The sequence below is a fragment of the Pteropus alecto genome, unplaced genomic scaffold (assembly GCF_000325575.1).
Source record: "Pteropus alecto unplaced genomic scaffold, ASM32557v1 scaffold78, whole genome shotgun sequence".
NCBI classification, from domain to species: Eukaryota; Metazoa; Chordata; class Mammalia; order Chiroptera; family Pteropodidae; genus Pteropus; species Pteropus alecto.
The window spans coordinates 16,356,947-16,375,254 of record NW_006443124.1 but is presented as its reverse complement, the minus strand read 5'-3'; the positions used below and the strand labels follow the sequence as shown (position 1 = coordinate 16,375,254).

General features: G+C 38.0%; 1 protein-coding gene across 2 annotated transcripts in view; it reads left to right on the top strand.

The window, feature by feature from the left end:
* The window catches only part of CANX (calnexin), a 28,366-nt gene extending 10,131 nt beyond the window's left edge, over window positions 1–18,235 (top strand). For both annotated transcript variants that reach the window (XM_006923249.3, XM_006923250.3), the window contains 14 exons: window positions 3,521–3,697; window positions 4,004–4,077; window positions 4,645–4,703; window positions 5,171–5,312; window positions 5,764–5,845; window positions 6,330–6,522; window positions 7,969–8,158; window positions 10,412–10,525; window positions 10,810–10,966; window positions 12,159–12,374; window positions 13,284–13,403; window positions 14,268–14,394; window positions 14,580–14,659; window positions 16,368–18,235. In XM_006923249.3, the coding sequence (XP_006923311.1) occupies window positions 3,524–3,697; window positions 4,004–4,077; window positions 4,645–4,703; window positions 5,171–5,312; window positions 5,764–5,845; window positions 6,330–6,522; window positions 7,969–8,158; window positions 10,412–10,525; window positions 10,810–10,966; window positions 12,159–12,374; window positions 13,284–13,403; window positions 14,268–14,394; window positions 14,580–14,659; window positions 16,368–16,421 (1,782 nt within the window). In that variant the 5' untranslated portion in view covers window positions 3,521–3,523 and the 3' untranslated portion in view covers window positions 16,422–18,235. The remainder of the gene's footprint in view (window positions 1–3,520; window positions 3,698–4,003; window positions 4,078–4,644; window positions 4,704–5,170; window positions 5,313–5,763; window positions 5,846–6,329; window positions 6,523–7,968; window positions 8,159–10,411; window positions 10,526–10,809; window positions 10,967–12,158; window positions 12,375–13,283; window positions 13,404–14,267; window positions 14,395–14,579; window positions 14,660–16,367) is intronic.
* The last annotated feature ends 73 nt before the right edge of the window (window positions 18,236–18,308 follow it).

Genomic DNA, 18,308 nt, shown 5'->3' with positions numbered 1-18,308 from the left:
TCCTAGCAAACGTAACAGTGCAGTATCCTTTTTATATACCTACTCAATAGGTGCAAACTTTTAAAAGGACTCTATTCGATATAAGGAGTATTGAGTTAGGAGGACTGAAATGAGGGGGATTTTGTTTCTTGATAATGTCAGATTTTCAGTTACTAAGCAGAATTAAATTAGAGTCACCTTAAAATATAGTCTTTAATTGCTTGTAAGTGTGGACCAGTCTCTAACAACACTTGGAACATTTAAGATGGCTTAATAGTGACTCTTGGAACTAGACCTGTTTATTTACTGTAGCATTTTCTTGGGAGTACTGGCAAATTACAGTTGTCAAAACAGCATGTAAAGCCGTCTAAGGCTTATAAGTACGTGGCTATGAGAACTGATTTGTCATGGTTTGGGAAGAGTAGTTCCTCGTAGCTTTAACAACACTGAAGAATGCGAAAACAAGTGAGTACTGTTGTGCTTCTATTACCTAAAAAAAAAAATAGGGCTGTAACTCTCCGGGTATAGGGGAAATGGTGGTGGGAGAGAAGTGCAGTTTCCTGAGTTTGCTGGAGACCTCCTATGTTGTTCCTGCCAGTCTCTGCCACCTGAAAAAAACTTTTTCTTTCAGATGGGGCCATTCTGCCTCCCTCACATGGTTGCCTTCTTTCCACCAGGTTCCTTGGTCCACCTGGGTTGGGTGTTATGCAGCCGTGCCCTCCCTCATTGAACCCTATGTGAACTCATATTCCAGATCACTGCCATTACTGCCCTTCCTGACTGGTCTTCTGTCCTGTCTCTTATCACACTTCCTTGGTGTTCAGCTGCATAGTAAGATTTGTTCTAGTGTAAATGAAATAGAGGATTTGAAGTCCTCACTTACTAGTTGATAATGAGGTTATTTTAATTTCACTAAGTCTTAGTTCCTAATGTATAAAATAAGATGAGAGTAATACCTCACAGGAAGCTTATATGAAACAGTGTATGTGAAAATACTTTATAGCCAGGGTCCCCACCCGCTGCCAGGCTACGTTCTGGTACTGATCTGTAGCCTGTTAGGAACTGGGCTGTACAGGTGAGCGGTGAGCAAAGCTTCATCTGTATTTGCAGCCACTCCCCAGCTCCCCAGCGCTAGCATCACTGCCTCAGCTCCACCGGTCCCTGGTGCTAAAAAGTTTAGGAACCGCTGCTTTTTAGACTAGAAGACAGCACAGGTGGGTTATTTGTAAACCCTGATCAGTGACTCTCAGAGTGTGGTCCCAGAGCCTGCAGTGTATGTACCCTGGGAACTTGGTAGGAAGGTGAGACACAGGCTGACTGGGAGGCCCACAGCCTGCTTAATAAGCCCTGAACAGACACTGATGCCTGCTCGCGTTGGAGAAGCACTGCCCTACAACGTTATACTTAAAAACCCAAGGACAGTTTATTAGTCTTCTCAGGCTGCCATAACCGAATACCAGCCTTACCAGTAGAGGTTTATTTTTGGATTTATTTTCTCACCGTTCTGGGTGCTAGAAGTCCAAGATCAAGGTGTTGGCAGGATGGTTTTCGAGAAGACCTTTTCTGTGGCTAGCAGAGAGCCTCCAGCTCGCTGTGTCCTCATGTGGACATACCTCTGCTTGAGCACTACTCTTATGTGGACAGAGGTTCTGGGTCAGGACCCCACCCTCACGACCTCTTTGAACCTTAATTAAAGTCCCACCTCCAAGTATAGGTACATTGGAAGTTAGGGCTTCAACATATGAATTACTATTCAGTCCATAACAATATGTTAACAAATTAAAAATTATTGGGGAAAAGAAACTAGTCCTTCCTTTTTTAAAGGTAAGCAGGGAGTCCACTGGACTACTTCCTCTATTAACTTTTCCTTGAACAAGTATTCCAGCACTAGTCCTAATTAATCCATTGGTTTTGTGCTTTAGTTAATTACTGCTGGTTTTACCTCCACATTTTATTTTACTTTTAAAATGTTGTAACCATATGTTGTTTTAGTTGTTTTGGGCTAATTTACTTTTGTAGCTTATCCCTGGGAATCCAACATTTATAGCATTGTTTCAATGAGAACTTGGGAGTTGTATAGAGTTGATTTAGATAAAGGTGTTGAGTCAGCCTGTGTGGCTTTAGAGCATCCATTGTAGTTGGAAATGAACAAAGCCATATTGCTATGCTATGTATATTATTTTGATGGCAGAAAACTGGTATCTTTCCAGTGAATAAAAGATTACTGGTGTTTTGCATGTATATAAGAAACCATAGCAGTTTACGTTGAGAGTTTTCTTCTAAAAATGAATACCAGTCTCAGGAAAGGTTATGGTTTCATTTAGAACTTTCATTTTCTGCACTGCCTAAATAGTAAGCTTTTGCGAATCCAGTGGACTCTACCGTCTTTCATTTTTGTGAACACAGTCCCAAAATGAGTGAATAAAAGATATGCCAAAAAAAAAAAAAAAGAGACTACCAAATGATACATGAAGGTCTAGGTCTGGGTGCTAAACTTTAAAGGGTTAGCATTTATAAGGAGTTTGGCATTAAATTCAGCATTAGGATAACTTGATTTACATTTTTCGTAGACAGTTGGTCAGATGACAGCCATGGTTGTGGATTGGGGCCATTGAAGTTTATGAAGGAGCCCCTGACTTTGGATTCTTTTTTTTTGTTTTGGATTTTGCCTGAGAAATAAATGTCTCCATTGCAAACAAGAGAACAAAAAAAATTAAGCTCAGTTTTCTTTCTTTTTCTTACAATGGTAAACACATAAGATTTGCCATCTTGACCATTATTAAGCGTACACAGTTCAGTGGCATTAAGTACACTCACATTGTCGTGTACCCATCACCTCCATTTCATCTGGCAGAATTGAGACTATGTTACATCCTACCAAATCGTGTGCATCCATGTGGCTCAGTTTTCATACCATTGGATCTGTGGTCCTTGGAAAGAGGACCCACTACCACCCATGACAGTCTAATAGAATACACATGGCACTTGAGTGTTGAGATAGAGATAATGGTAGCTGGTCCTTGGTTTAATGTTTTTGTTGTTGAGTCTTAAAACACTAATTTAAAATCATCTACAAATGGTGATCTTTGTACAACAGCAGCATATCTTATATTAAGTTTTTAATGTAGGCTAGTAACTTATTTCATTGTAATGTTTTAATCAGTATTCATTGTAAATACAGGAAAAGTGCTTTTGTTCATTGTCAGGCTTTTTACAAGTGGAAGAGGTTAGTTTGAAATTGTATTTGAACATTCTAGGTCTGTATAGCCAATATGATACTCTATGTGAAGACAATTGTTTATGTTTGAGTTTTGTTTTGATATTTTCTTGAAATTGAGTCTTTGAAAATTATCAGTATTCATTGTATTCCTTTTATTTAAATAGTTCCTTTTATTTAAATATTTATATAAAGTTCACAATAAAATTCCTTTTAGCTCTAGTTTGAAAGCCTAAATTTGAAATAAGAGAGGGGTTAGTGGTCTTTACATAATTTTTAAAAGGAGGAGATATGTTTAACCTACTTTACTCTTTTTATATGCAGATCATGGAAGGGAAATGGTTGCTGTGTATGTTATTGGTCCTTGGAACTGCTGTCATTGAGGCTCATGAGGGACATGACGATGATGTGATTGATATAGAAGATGACCTTGATGATGTCATTGAAGAGGTAGAAGACTCAAAACCGAAACCAGAGACCAGCACTCCTCCATCTCCAAAGGTTTGAAGTTGTCTGAATCTATTTGTTTTACCTCTTGAGATAATCAAAGGGTGAAGGTAAATTTGGATCCTTTTCAAAGAGAAAGCAGATCTGCTAAAATACTTATGGGTCCCTCTGGCAGCCTTTGTTATATCTTGCCAAAGATAAATTATATGGATTAAGTCAAGGGCCAGGTTTGAAAATTTTGTGATAATTGAAAGCAAACCAAGAGAATAAATCCTATTAAGAAAGGACTGTTGCAAACAAACAAAAAAGGGACTGTTGCTGAAAATTTTCGTTCTTAATTCATTTTTACAACTAATACAGGTCACCTACAAAGCTCCAGTTCCAACAGGGGAAGTGTATTTTGCCGATTCCTTTGACAGAGGAACTCTGTCAGGGTAAGTATTTCTTAGGGTAAAAAAATCTTAGAGGCAAACATCATGTAAATAAGATGGAATAGTGGATTCCTTTTAGGATAGCTTCTTATATAGTGAAATATCTATTTTATATTTCCAGTGTTCATGCCCACTTAGGAAAGTGGTCTTCTAGAACATGTGATTCTTTCTTCCATTTCTCCCTCCTCTTCCACTCTATATTTTGTTCTTTGAAGAAAAATTGTTTTTTCTTGAGTCTTAAAAAGAAGATGTAAAACAGGGCTGCAGCCTTCCTTAGTGTAGCCCTTCTCCTTCTAAAATGTATGTTCAATAAATCTTACTTTTTCTCAAAAAAATAAAAAGGTGGAATTATTTCATGGGTTTGGTACTTTTTCTTAGGAATTGAGTAAAATATGTTATCACTACTTATGTGCCAGATTTAAATGTTGAAAGTAGAGTCATTAAGTAGCCTAGAAAGAGCTGAATAGATTCTGCTTTTATTAGTATTTACATTAGTATTTACATTAGTATTTCTTTTCAGAGGTCAGCTATCATTTGGACCTTAATTTTGGGGATTTGTCTTAATTACAGGTGGATTTTATCCAAAGCCAAGAAAGATGACACTGATGATGAAATTGCCAAATATGACGGTGAGATTTAAATTTGATTTAAATACAATAGCAGATTGTGTTTGAAGTATTCTTTTCATGGTGTCTGTTAAGACTAGTTTAAAAGGAATTTGTTTGCATTTTAAGATTTTTCCTTGAAAGTTTTGCTATCTTTGTGTGTTCCATTATATTTTATAGGGTTAGACCTGTTTGTTTTACACCATGAAACGAAAAGGTAATTTATCACTTATGGTGTTGTATATTGGAAATGGAAGATCTTTACTAGGCATTGGTAAAATGAATATGCTACAGGTTTTTAAAAATCTCATCTTAATATTTGTCAAATATTTGAATGTTTAATATTACTAGGCCAGCTCTCATAGGTAAAAGGAATATGTTAAAATAAATGTCATGTGATAGACTTGCACAACTTGGAGTTTTGTTTGTTAAACTTTATAGGGCCTTCAGAAGTATAGCTAAGGAGTGGACCTTTTTTGTGTGTCTTATAGGAAAATGGGAGGTAGATGAAATGAAGGAAACAAAGCTTCCAGGTGATAAAGGACTTGTGTTGATGTCTCGGGCCAAGCATCATGCCATCTCTGCTAAACTGAACAAGCCCTTCCTGTTTGATACCAAGCCTCTCATTGTTCAGTAAGTAAAAAGCTTCTTTAGTGGAAGCTTTCTGGGAAGGGTGATCTAAGGAGACATTATATTACTCTATATTAAAAAAATTATCAGAATTATTATATTACAGTAGAGATTTTCAAGTGTATTTAAGCATCCAATAATCTAATATTTATTTTTCTTGCCTAATAAATTATTTTGAAAGAAACCAGCTATTCTTCCTCTAGAAAATGAACTGGATTTTGCAAAAAGTATTTATTGGAAATGTGCATTAAGCTTTTATTTTTTTTACTTATTTGGTGGTATTGGGAGGGGGGAGTGGGAAGTCATTCAAAGGCAATAAAGGACAGAATCTTTCCTAAGGATAAACGTAAAACTTCTGATAAGACCTATGACCAAGATGGAGAAAGGAGAAGTAAATAAGAAGTTTGATCTTTCAAACTGCCATATGATTTTCCGCTTTTCTCTCTGAAATTAGGTATGAGGTTAATTTCCAAAACGGAATAGAATGTGGTGGTGCTTATGTGAAACTGCTTTCTAAAACCGCAGAACTCAACCTGGTAGGTGCTTCCTATTTCTTTATGTGGCCACCCACAATTATTGTTTAAGAATCTTAGAGAAAAAGAGAATTTTGTAAGCCCTGTAAAAATAAAGGCATCTTCTGCTTTTGAAATATTTTGGAGGGTTGGGAATATTGACATTTCCATGCTTTTTCATTTGAAATGTTAATTTGAAAGCTGTTCTGTCTTATTCCTGGTTTCTGTTCTGTGTAATTTTTAGTTTAGCAAACTTATTTGTTTTATGAAAAGAGTCTCTAGAGATATGCATTATTTTGTTTTTTAAGTACTTTCTTATATTCTCATGTAAAACTTTCTGGTAACTTCTGGTTATTTGTTTGCACTGGTATCTGTACGAACCTCATTAATAAATGAGCTTTTCCTTTAATGTGACTGATTTGTGATTTTATAAGAGAATATATCACACTTTTGAAATTTGCTTTGAACACTTCGATTTACTTAAAGTAATTCATTTTTGTTTCTGAAGGACCAGTTCCATGACAAGACCCCTTATACGATCATGTTTGGTCCAGATAAATGTGGAGAGGACTATAAATTGCACTTCATCTTCCGCCACAAAAACCCCAAAACGGGTGAATATGAAGAAAAGCATGCTAAGAGACCAGATGCAGATCTGAAGACCTATTTTACTGATAAGAAAACACATCTTTATACATTAAGTAAGCAAAACCATTAATTTGGGGGGTTTATGGCGCTGCAGATTTATCATTCATTTAATCTAAAGATCGCACACATGGCAGACTCCGGCCTGCAAATAAGAGTCTCAGTTGACTTAATATCTTAGTGGTGAAATGAGCTTCATTTCTCAGCATGAAAAAAAGCTTCTCGTCCATAGTTTGAGTTGAGAATTAGGGTATGGGGCATTTTTGAGAATAAGCTTTTATGTTCCACAAAGAGCTTCATTGCTGATGCCCTCATTTCCACCCTTTATTTTCTTGTTGATAAAATGTTACGTATTAAGTAACAGAGCATACAGTAGAAATACATGCATTTTTTTTTCAAATTATGTTTTAGTTGAACTTTGCTTGGATGCTCCAACACCTGGACAGTTGAATTTAATCATTTGGACATTGGATGAGTTTTTTATTTTAACGAAGCTTTTCCTGCTGGTTTTGAGATTACATATAGAAGTACCTCTTTCCTTCAAGAATATAACAATCTTTTTCCTTTATAATAACAGTAATACATATCCAAATTCATACACATACATATTCAAAGATAGAAATAAACAAAGAAGACATTCAGTATTATCTGAAATATCAACATTGAATGTATTTGGTCATTTGTGAATAAATGCGTACATGTATAAACGTAATTTTTAATTTAAAGTTGTATATCCTATATTTCACTTGATCTTTTAATTTCATAAAAGTCTGGGGAATCTTCATGAAAGTAGATATTATTGCTAACATTGCCAACTGCATTATCATTGAGAACATCAGCATAGCACTGTGTCGTCTTGTATAGTACTCTGGATGAGTGTGACCCAGTCAGCTGCCAATTAGACATTTAGGCATGGGATCCAAGCTATAGCATAAGTCACACTTAAGCTACCTTTATGGATTTAAAATTGTGTTTTTTCATGTTTTTTTGGTCTCCAAAAGTACAACCATGAGTAGACGTGTGGTTTAATAAATAAAATATTTGTGTAATTTGAAATTTTGGTAACAGGTGGTGGTGATACCAACTCAAAAATGAGGAAATGGACTTTTTCTACAGGAGCAGTTATAATAAATACATTTATTTGCCTGTTGACTGGTGTGTAACCATTTGCGTAAGGCCAATATTGTACTAGTTTATGTAACATTGGTGTTTTTTTTTTGATGTTTTTAATGTCCATAATGAAGTCTTTTGGTGGTTTAAATTTTATCTGTCATCTGTTTTAATTCCTAAAGAACTGAGGACCTAGCTTTTATGATATACAGATAAGGAAAACAGAGTTTACTTCCCTAAAGCCTCAAGACCATGTTCTGACTCTGTTGCCTGAGGTCTTTTTTACTCCATGCTTTTGGCTTTCCGTTAAAAATTTCTTTTTTGTTGTAAATAGAGCTTGGAAATGAGTGGTTAATTAACTTTTTAAAAATTGCATTTAATTTTTTTTTCAGTCTTAAACCCAGATAATAGTTTTGAAATATTAGTGGACCAGTCTCTTGTGAACAGTGGAAATCTACTAGATGACATGACTCCTCCTGTAAATCCTTCACGTGAAATTGAGGACCCAGAAGACCGGAAGCCCGAGGATTGGGATGAAAGACCAAAAATACCAGATCCTGATGCTGTCAAACCAGATGACTGGTGAGTCTTTGAGTGTAATAGAGTATTTTATATATTCCATATGACTTGAACATCTGAATTTTGGTCAAGATCTGATAATTTCAGCAATCTATGATGCAGTCTAAATGGTAGGAAAAATGTAGACTACTGTAGCTGAAAGGAGGTGGTACCGATCATCTGGATTGCCTTACACCATTTTACAAACAACACCATGTTGAAAGTACTGAGAGAGTTTGCCTGTGCTTACACACTTGGTTTGTGGCAGAACCTTGGATCTCTTTGTCTTTCCAGTGCTTATATGAATTCACATCGAAAGTTGGAGTCCTGAAATTTTAAATTTTAATATGAAAAATAATCTTTTTCCTATTTAAACAAAACTCAAGAGATCTCTGCTCTGTGTTGGTTAGTGGAATACAAAGCCACAAGGACACCAGCTGCCCACACAGCCCCAGTTCAGTTGTAAGGCAGGTAAATGAAGTTGGCATGCATGTGGCAAGTAGTCTAATAGTAGGTGTCACTCGGTGACCAGGGCACCAGGTATACCTAATCTAGGGTAGTTTCTTGGAGCAGTACCAGTCAAACCGAGACTTGAAAGTAGGATGGGGGTTCACTGATGAGGTGGGCTGTGGTGATTCTGGTTGAAGAAGAACATGGTGTGTAAAAGCAGAGGAACAGGAGCGAGCACCATACATGTGAGAGAAATAGAGTATATGTGGCCTTTTACTTGGGGGACAAACTGGGGGGTGATGAGAAATAAAAACTCCTGGAGATGTACTCTTGTATGGCCACGTGTGAACTCTAATGCAGTGACTTTCAGAAATGTCAGAAAGTGAACAAATGGAAATAATAAAACTGACCTGCCATTTGTAAAGGTATCCCTTTAATCTTAGCAGTGAAATTCTAGTTGATTTTTTTTCCTCCCTTAAAACTAAGATACGGGTACCTGAACTTTTATGATGCACCTAGTGTAAAGGCCAAGTTTATTTGCGTATTTGGTGAACATTAGTTTTGGATTCATCATTGTTGTTCAGTGTTGTATTCTTTAGCTGTTTTATTTTGGGGGTGGGGGTATGAATGTTCCACTTAAAAGGGACAGCTGAATGTTATACAAGTTCAAATTCTTACACAATTAATTTAAAACTAGCATATTTCAAAAAAGGCATAATCCTGACCAAGGACAGATGATGTTTTTGCTTACCAACTAAAGTGGCACCATCTTTTAGCGTCTGGGTAAAACTTTGAAAGAAAGTATTTCTTGATGAACCTTTAGTTTAGAAGTAACCATTTGAGTTATAATTCACATGCTAAAATCTACCCTTTTAAATTGTACAGTTTAGTAGTTGAGCGTATCACAGTGCTATGTGCCATCACCACTGTCTAATTCCAGAACATTTTTATGTCTCAAAAAGAAACCCATCCCCATTAAGTGGTTACTCCCTATTTCTACATTCTCTAGTTTGTGTCTCTGTGGATTTGCCCATTCTAGACATGGAATAATGAAATATGTGGCCTTTGGTGTCTGGCTTCTTTCACTTAGCATAATGTTATTAAGGTTCATCCATGTTGGAGCCTGTTTCAGTGGTTCATTTCTTTTTATGACTGAATAATATTCCCTTGTGTGGATAATACCAACTTTATCCATCTCTTAGCTTATCGACATCTAGGTTGTTTCCCTTTTTGGCTATGGTTGTGACTGATGCTTCTATGAACATTCTTGTACTGGTTTTTGGGTGGATAAACATTTTCACTTCTCTTGGGTATATACCTAGGAATGGAATTGCTGAGTCATATGGTAGCTCTATCCTTAAGTTTTTTGAGGACCCTCCATTCTGTTTTCCACAGCAACTGCACCATTTTGCTTTCTCACCAGCAGTATATAAGGGTTTCATTTTCTCCACATTCTTACCAGCACTTATTTTTGTCAGTCATTTTATTATAGCTAAGTGGATGTGAAGTGATATCTTATTATGGTTTTGGTTTGCATTTCCCTAATGGTTAATGATGTGTTTATTGGGCATTTGTATATCTATTCATATTATTTCCTTGTTTTTTAAATTGGGTCCTTTTTATTATTGAGTTGTAAGTTGTTCATATATTTTGGATACTAGGCACTTATTAGATATATAATTTACAAATAATTTCTAGGAAGAATTTAAGTTTTACGATTAAGGCCTAAATATTTTTAGATTGCCGTGTTTCTGATTCACAAAGTTGGACTACATTGTGACTTTCTGGCCAGTGTCATCATTACTGGCTTTTTCTTTTGTGTTTAAGGGATGAAGACGCCCCTGCTAAGATTCCCGATGAGGAAGCCACGAAGCCTGAAGGCTGGTTGGATGATGAGCCTGAATACGTAGCTGATCCCGATGCGGAGAAGCCAGAAGATTGGTAAGAACTTTAGTTAACTTTTAAAATTGCCTGCTTTTTATTGAAGTAAAAGTTTACACTTGAATATAGCCTAAGTGCCCAAACTTAAGAAGAACTCGGCAAATTTCATTGTATATTCATATCTCTTTAATGCATCTGTCAGGAAAAACTCTTATTAGTAGAAATGCAGAAACAAGACGGTGCTCTCCAGTGTGACACTGAAGGCATTCCTTCAGGGTGTCAGGGGTGCCCCAGGACGACAGTTCATCACAAAACCCAGTTGTGACTTATTTATTTCTCCACAGGGATGAAGACATGGATGGAGAATGGGAGGCTCCTCAGATTGCCAACCCTAAGTGTGAATCAGCCCCCGGATGTGGTGTCTGGCAGCGACCTATGATTGACAACCCTAATTATAAGGGCAAATGGAAGCCACCCATGATTGACAATCCTAACTACCAGGTGTGTGCCTCTTGGTGCATCTCATTGATCTGGTTGTGTTCAGATAGAAGTTTCGTCTGTGGTGAGTGAGACTGCCAGCTTATCACTGTTTTTGACTGTCGAATTACAAAATAAACTTCATAAATTGAGAGAGCTTAATGTGTTCAATATTGAAAAGATAAACCTAGAAACTGGAAGGAGCAGCGTTCATAATTGCTTTGTAACTTACATTTAAAAACAAAAAAGAGAGAAATGGAAAACTTGCAATTTGGACACTCTGCTATCATGTAGCCATGGTGCTACAGCCACAGGATGCAAATTGGCAATCTGGGTGATGGGGCCAATAGGAGACTGTGGTGTCCTCTCTGTGATGAGCCTTGGTTCCCCAGCCACAGTCAGCTCATCGCTTACCTTACTGTGTTCATCTGGGAAAAAGACTGAGGTTCAAATGAGATGGTGAGAATACAGGTAGCGATACTGTAAAGCTTTAAGGTGATATTTACTGATCTTGCTTCTGTTTCTGTCCTAGTCAAGTTATTTATAATCACTCATTTCCGCTTTGTCACACTTTAAAATGTGAGGTTTAGGTCCATGTCTATGCATGTACCATGTGTATACTTGTCTGTTTTCAAATCTATTTTTAATCGTGCAGTCAAACAGTAAGATTAGTTTAAAATTGCCCTTTTAAAAAACCTGCCCTTTGGCTGTTTTATTTTATGGCCATTTAGATGGATTGCCATTTTTTGCTTTTTGAGTCCTTGATACAATAATCATCCTTGTACATGTCTGGGTGTCCATGGTAACTATTGTCTTGGTGGTTATCTAGAAGAGAAGTTGCCTTTGAAGATCATGTACATTTTCAGTCACCACTAAAGAAGCCTGTACCAACATGTGCACCCAGTCCTACTAGCAAGCTGGTTGATAAGAGTGGAGGCTGTCGAATGTGCCAGGCAGGGAAAGGTGTTGGTTTGGATCAAGGTCATGGGTGGGTGATATTAGAAATTGAATGTAGTCAGAGTCCAGACATCTTAGAGCCAGAGTGTGTAAAACATCAGCAGCATTTATTGTTTTATTTCTGTTACTCAGTTAAGTTTCAAAAGGTCAGCATTTACCTTCATAGGTCATGCAAAATTTATCTTAATTCTTATTTAGGTTCACTGTAAATTTGTGTTGGTTATTATCTGAAATGATTTTTTAAAATATTTTTCTCTAGGGAATATGGAAACCCCGGAAAATACCAAATCCAGATTTCTTTGAAGATCTGGAACCTTTCAAAATGACTCCTTTTAGTGCCATTGGTTTGGAGCTGTGGTCCATGACCTCGGACATTTTTTTTGACAATTTTATCATTTGTGGTGATCGAAGAGTCGTCGATGATTGGGCCAGTGACGGATGGGGTCTGAAGAAGGCCGCTGATGGAGCTGCCGAGGTATGTGCTTGCTTGTTTCTGGTGCATTTATACCTGTAGTTGCAGATATCTAATTGCTACTTATTTTTTAGGGTTTATCTTTTCCCTTATTTGGGAATATTGGCATTAAAAGTGATCTTATGCCTGCTAAAGAGAAAATACTGGGTTTTGGGACATGATTGCATTAGTCTAATGCAGTAGCTTCAGAATTTCTGTTTGTATAATGTGTAGGGTATTTTTTTTTTTTTACTATTGTTATTGTATTTGTTAAAATATATTTAACAAAATTTGCTGTTCAGAGCCTATTTTAATGCACTTTTAAATGTCAATTTTCGGTTTACCTAACGTGCGGAACTTTCATTTGGTCATATGGCCGAGCTGGGAATCAAAGACTCGGAGACGTTAGGTTAAGAAACTCTTCATTCGCTGGCCGCTGAAGTTAAGAGCCTTTGCTGGCAGTTAAGAAGCCAGGCTTTACACCCGTGAGAGGGAGATCACTTTGATCCGCTGTCCCCAGCCTTTTTGGCACGAGAGACCGGTGCTCTTGTGAGACTAATGCCTGCTGATCTGAGGTGGAGCTGATGTGGTGATGCTAGCACTGGGAGGCGGCTGCACATACACATGAAGCTTCACTTGCCTGCCTGCCGCTCACCTCCTGCTGTGCGGCCCAGTTCCTAACAGGCCACGGACCAGTACCAGAATGCAGCCTAGAGGTTGGGGACCCCTGACCTTGATGATAAGGATAATAGGAAAATTGAAAGTTTTCTCTTATTTCCGTTTTTTTGTTGTTTTGTGAACACCTTGGCTTGTACCCTTTGGAAAAAGTGAAGCCTGAGTGGTACCACGCAATCACTGAACAGTGGGACAGTGCAGCTTGCACTGGTGTCAGAAGCCTTCAGAACTTGAGATGGACCCTGTCTTGTTTTTCAGCCAGGTGTCGTGGGCCAGATGCTCGAGGCAGCTGAGGAGCGCCCATGGCTCTGGGTGGTCTATGTTTTGACTGTAGCACTGCCTGTGTTTCTTGTTATCCTCTTCTGCTGTTCTGGAAAGGTATGAGGTTTGGCTTGGTTTTGTTTCATTTCGAGTCACTTTTAGAACTCTTATTATGTTAAAAAAAATAACTAAGATCTGTCACCTGGAGTTTTCTTTGTAGAGGCTGAGTAGTGACTGAGCTCCATTTGGTGCTGGTTCTGAACTCTTATTCACTACTCAGTGGCTTTGCTTTGTGCCCTAATGGGAGAGGAATTTGTAGCCCCTCCATATCTAGTTATATTTAAGCCACTCTCTTGCTCTCATTATCTGGCAGCAGCTTTCTCCTGTGGGAAGGGAAACAGCAACAACAAATTCAGATATAAAACCAGCCTTGAGGGCACAAGCCAGCTTTTGCTTTTGGCATAGCTGTTTCTATTCATACACTTTATAATTCGATCTTCTCATTACCCATTCCTCCTTCAGCATCCCTGCCCCTCCCCTAAAAAATACACGGGGTAATTCAGCCATATTTTAGTTTTTCTTATTTAGCCTTTGCTACATGTGATCAAAAAGAAAAAAATTTTATTTAGGTTCTCTACTCCTAAATGATTATGCTTCACCTTGCATTCAAGATGTTTTATAACTTGATCGCCAAAGTTCCTTTTCCAGCCTTACCCACCATCACTGTTCTGCGAGTCTGTGCCTCAGGCACCTCTATATTTAAATCTGCATGGTTCTGCCTGACCCCTTTGTTCATACTGTTCCTTTTATCTTGAACCCCATACTCCCACCCAAAGAAAGCTCTCGGGGCAGGAAGTACATGTTACACATTTCTGTCTATCTACCCCAGTATATAGCCTGGTTCAGAACTTTACTCATAGGCCTTCAGTAATTATATGATAACGTATTGCATAAAAATGTGCACTGTGGGGAATATTTTAGAAACAGTCCAGTCCTGTGGAATACAAGAAGACTGATGCTCCTCAGCCAGATGTGAAGGAGGAAGAAGAGGAGAAAGAAGAAGAAAAGGACAAAGCAGATGAGGAGGAGGAAGGTGAAGAGAAACTTGGTAAGAAATAGATCCCAAAATTTGTGCTTTAAGCCAAGGCCCTAAGATATTGCTTCAAACACTTATAAGCAAGTTATCGTAAAGGTTGATTTAGACTCTCAAGTTGTGTGCTGATGCTAATTGTCTAGTTACCCAAAACAAGTGTAAGGTTTTGCTCAGTTGTTTTACTTTGACTTCTATCTTAGAAGAGAAGCAAAAAAGTGATGCTGAAGAAGATGGTGGCACTGTCAGTCAAGAGGAGGGAGATAGCAAACCTAAAGCGGAGGTAAAGCGGGGGGAGTGCATTTTATATTTTAGTACCTAAGTTGAAGGTACATTTAACTAACGAGAGTATTTTCATAGGATAATTATCAGTGGGTGTGGCTGTAAAAATTCTGTTCAAGCCAGTTTTGTAAAAGTGAAATTCTTAGTAATATAGGTCAACATGTTGTAACTTTAAATTATGTGTGAATCTCACAAGTATTTTTTCTGTGCTAGAAATCGTTTTTGGAATAAGCAGGTTATAGGGGAAAACTAATAAAATGCTTTCTAAGATCCAGCTGTAGGTTATTATTTTAGTTTCGTCTCATCTACCTCTCACTGTTCCCTTCAAAAGCATTTCTTGCACAAATCACTGCATTCTAAAATTTTGTCCCTGTTGCTCATGGATTCATTCATTTATTCAACACAAGCATTGTCAGTGAACAAAACAGACAAAGATACCCTGCCTTTGGGGAGCTTAAATTCTAATGGGAGGAAACACATAAGCAGTAGACATCATAAGGAAGTAAATGAACAGTATGTTAGAAAGTGACAGGCCACGAAAAATAAAAGGCGAGGAAAAAATACTGCAAGTGCGAGAGGTGAGGTGGGTTGCAGTGTTAAAGATGGTAAGCCTCATTGGAGAGATGACAATTGAGCCAAGTCTTTAAAGAGGTAAAAGAGGGGTCGAGGTCCATGGGAAAAGTATTCCTGGCAGAGAGGACAGCCAGTACAAAGCCCTAACATAGAAGGCCAGTATGGCCAGTAGAGAGAGCAAGTGGAACAAAGGAGGGTGGAGAAGGTCTCCTGGGCTATTGTCGAGGCTCGGCTTTTTCCTCCTAGTGAAATGGGCAGTTAGTGCAGGCTTTGGGCAAAGGAGCTACCCGGTCTGATTACTCTGGCTGCTGTGTTTTCTGCAGACCAGAGAGAATCAGGGAGGCTAGTTAGGAGCTGCTATGATAATCCACGCAAGATACGGTGGTTCTGAGCAGGGCGTTAGGAAAGGAGGGTGTGAGAACTCATTGGACTTCTGGATCTGGCTTCTGGTAGATTGAATATGAGGGAAGAGAATAGTCCACACCTTTCCTACCAAGGTTTCTTTTCTAAGAACTTCTCTGTTTCTTCTTGGAAAACTACCCAGTGTCCATTTGCAGCTCCCACAGCTCCACTGCCCTCTTGATTAAGGTCAGTGCTGTTGAAATTTTCAGTGGATATATTCAGTCTCAACTAGAATGCAGAGTTCTAGCCGGCCAGTCTGACATACTTTTTTATATTCTCCAGGCTTCGTCTCACAGAAGTCACCGTGTAGAATAGAAAGAGCATGGGGCTTATAGTCCTGAGTGTTCTCTGGGACTCTGCCAGGATAGTCTTTAGCCTCCATGAAACCCAGCCTTCTTAGCTTCCAAGTGGGGCTCATGTGCCCACAGGCCAGCAGATGATTTAGTATTAAGCAAGATAACGTGTGAGGCATGGTGTCTGGTCCTTTTAAAAGAAAACGTTTATGGGTTAGATCGAGAAAAGTGCATGCTTACGGAAAGAAAACAAAAAAGACTGTATTAGACACATAATCTCACCACCTCCGAGACAGTTTTCGGCACATTTTCCTCTAATCATTTTTCTTGTTTTGTCCCTTGTTTGGGTTAACTTCAGCCTGGAATCTTGAAAACTTGGTGAACTTTTACTTTTGTTAATATGCAAATTATAGTAAATTTCTTCTTTTTTTCAACCAACAGGAGGATGAAATTTTGAACAGATCGCCAAGAAACAGAAAGCCACGAAGAGAGTGAAACTATCTTAAGAACTTGATCTGTGATTTTCTCCCTCTCCCTCCCCTGCAAGTGTGGTCCTAGGAGAGGACCGAGCACACCTTAGGTTGAAACTCAGAAAACCTCCAGATGTCGCCTTCAACAGGTTTCAGTCAAACACTAGCCCGTGTAATTTTAAACATCTAGCAGTACATGCAATTGTGACATCAAGGACCCTGTTTCTGTAGAAAGAAAGCATTTAGCATAATGGTTGTGAAATGTAACATGAAGCAACTAACTTCTATTTTTTTTTTAAACATCTTTGTTTTTTAAAATAGAGTGATAGAACTTTGCCAGTCTTTAAAAATCTTGGCTTAATTTAATATATTAATCTATCCCTGCAGAAATAACACCAACCTTTAGAAATGCTAGGGGAATGAATACAGTTTTCGTAACCAATTTTGTTTAAGTTTGGTATTACAGAACGTTCAAGTGTCTCTGTCCCTTAAAATTGATAATCATGTTTAAAGTGCAGTCATTTGTGGTTATAATCTTGTGTCGCTTGCTTCCATGATTCAGTTCCTCCTTAGGAAATTGAGAGGGATTGGATGGAAGCCCAAATTTATATACAGTTTCTGTTTAAATTGTATTAAAAATAGACATATAAAAAGAAAAAAACTTTTCAGTTGATGTTGGTTAGACCATAAAGTGTGTGTGTTCTGTTGCCCTTGAAACAGCTCAGTTCCCAGATATCTTTGCAGTTAGTGGAGGAGGTGGCATAATGTAGCACGTGAGCCTTCATACTCTACACACTGGGCGCGTCTGGGCTCCAGCCTTTTTGAGCCAGTGCTTTTTTGAGGAACGCTACCAGGACATGTGAGCTCCAGAGTAGATGCAGATGTTTCATCACATCTTCCACTGTGTTGACACTGTTTTCTTTTCCTTCCCCAAACTCCCAGCTTTCTCCTCTGCTATGCATTTTCTTCACAGCGCAGCTTGCAGTCCGTTGCTGAAAATGATTATAAACTCTGCATAGTGTTAAGCTTTATTGTGATTACGTGTATGTTTCTTCTTCCTTTTTTTAAAGCAGACCCACACCTTTCAAGGGTCAGAGTACAGGACAGGATACAATCTTTCATTTTCATTGGTTTCTTTTACTCTGTGTAAAGACTTTAGAAGTCTAAGCCAGAGGCGAGCCAATTCAAAATTGACTGTAATTGAACACAGGCTAAAAGTATTGATGGGAGGAGTGACATAGAGCATGAGTTATCTGATTTTTGTAGCTGCTAAACCTTTTACGTTTTCATTTGCGGTTCACGTAATGTTGTGTCTTAACTTACATGATAAAGCAGTCCTGTTCAAAAAATTTTTTTAAGTATGTGGCTTACAGAATTTTTCAAAAAGTGATGTTAGGTTTGTTTTTTCACATGGAATGCAGATGGGTGCTATCAGAGCCTCTCCCCCATCACTGTAGTGTAATAATAATATTATTACATCACAATGAAGTGTATTCAGAATTAGGTGTTCTTTTAACTTTATTCTTTCTTCAGAGGTGTTTCAAATGTTACCGATGATACTGTTCCTTGCACTGAATATATAAACACCCTAGAGTGTTTATATCGGGGAGATACTTGGGGAGGAAGTATATTTGTAAAAGATGAAGGCTGTATCTGTTTATTTTGTTTATCTTCAATTTTTTACTGGTTCACTTCAATTCTTATGAGGGTAGGATGCATTTTCTTGCTGTTCAGTACTTCATTTTCATCTGTTCTGTGGTCACAGTGACCTTAGCTATGTAGCAGACTTTCCCAAATGTATTGAGTGCAAATAAATAGTTACTTAGCAAGATCTGAAAATATGTCTGCAGGTTTATCCTTGAAGCAAATGTGTTTGGAATTGTTGCATTTTTAGAAATCAGCCTTTTGCATT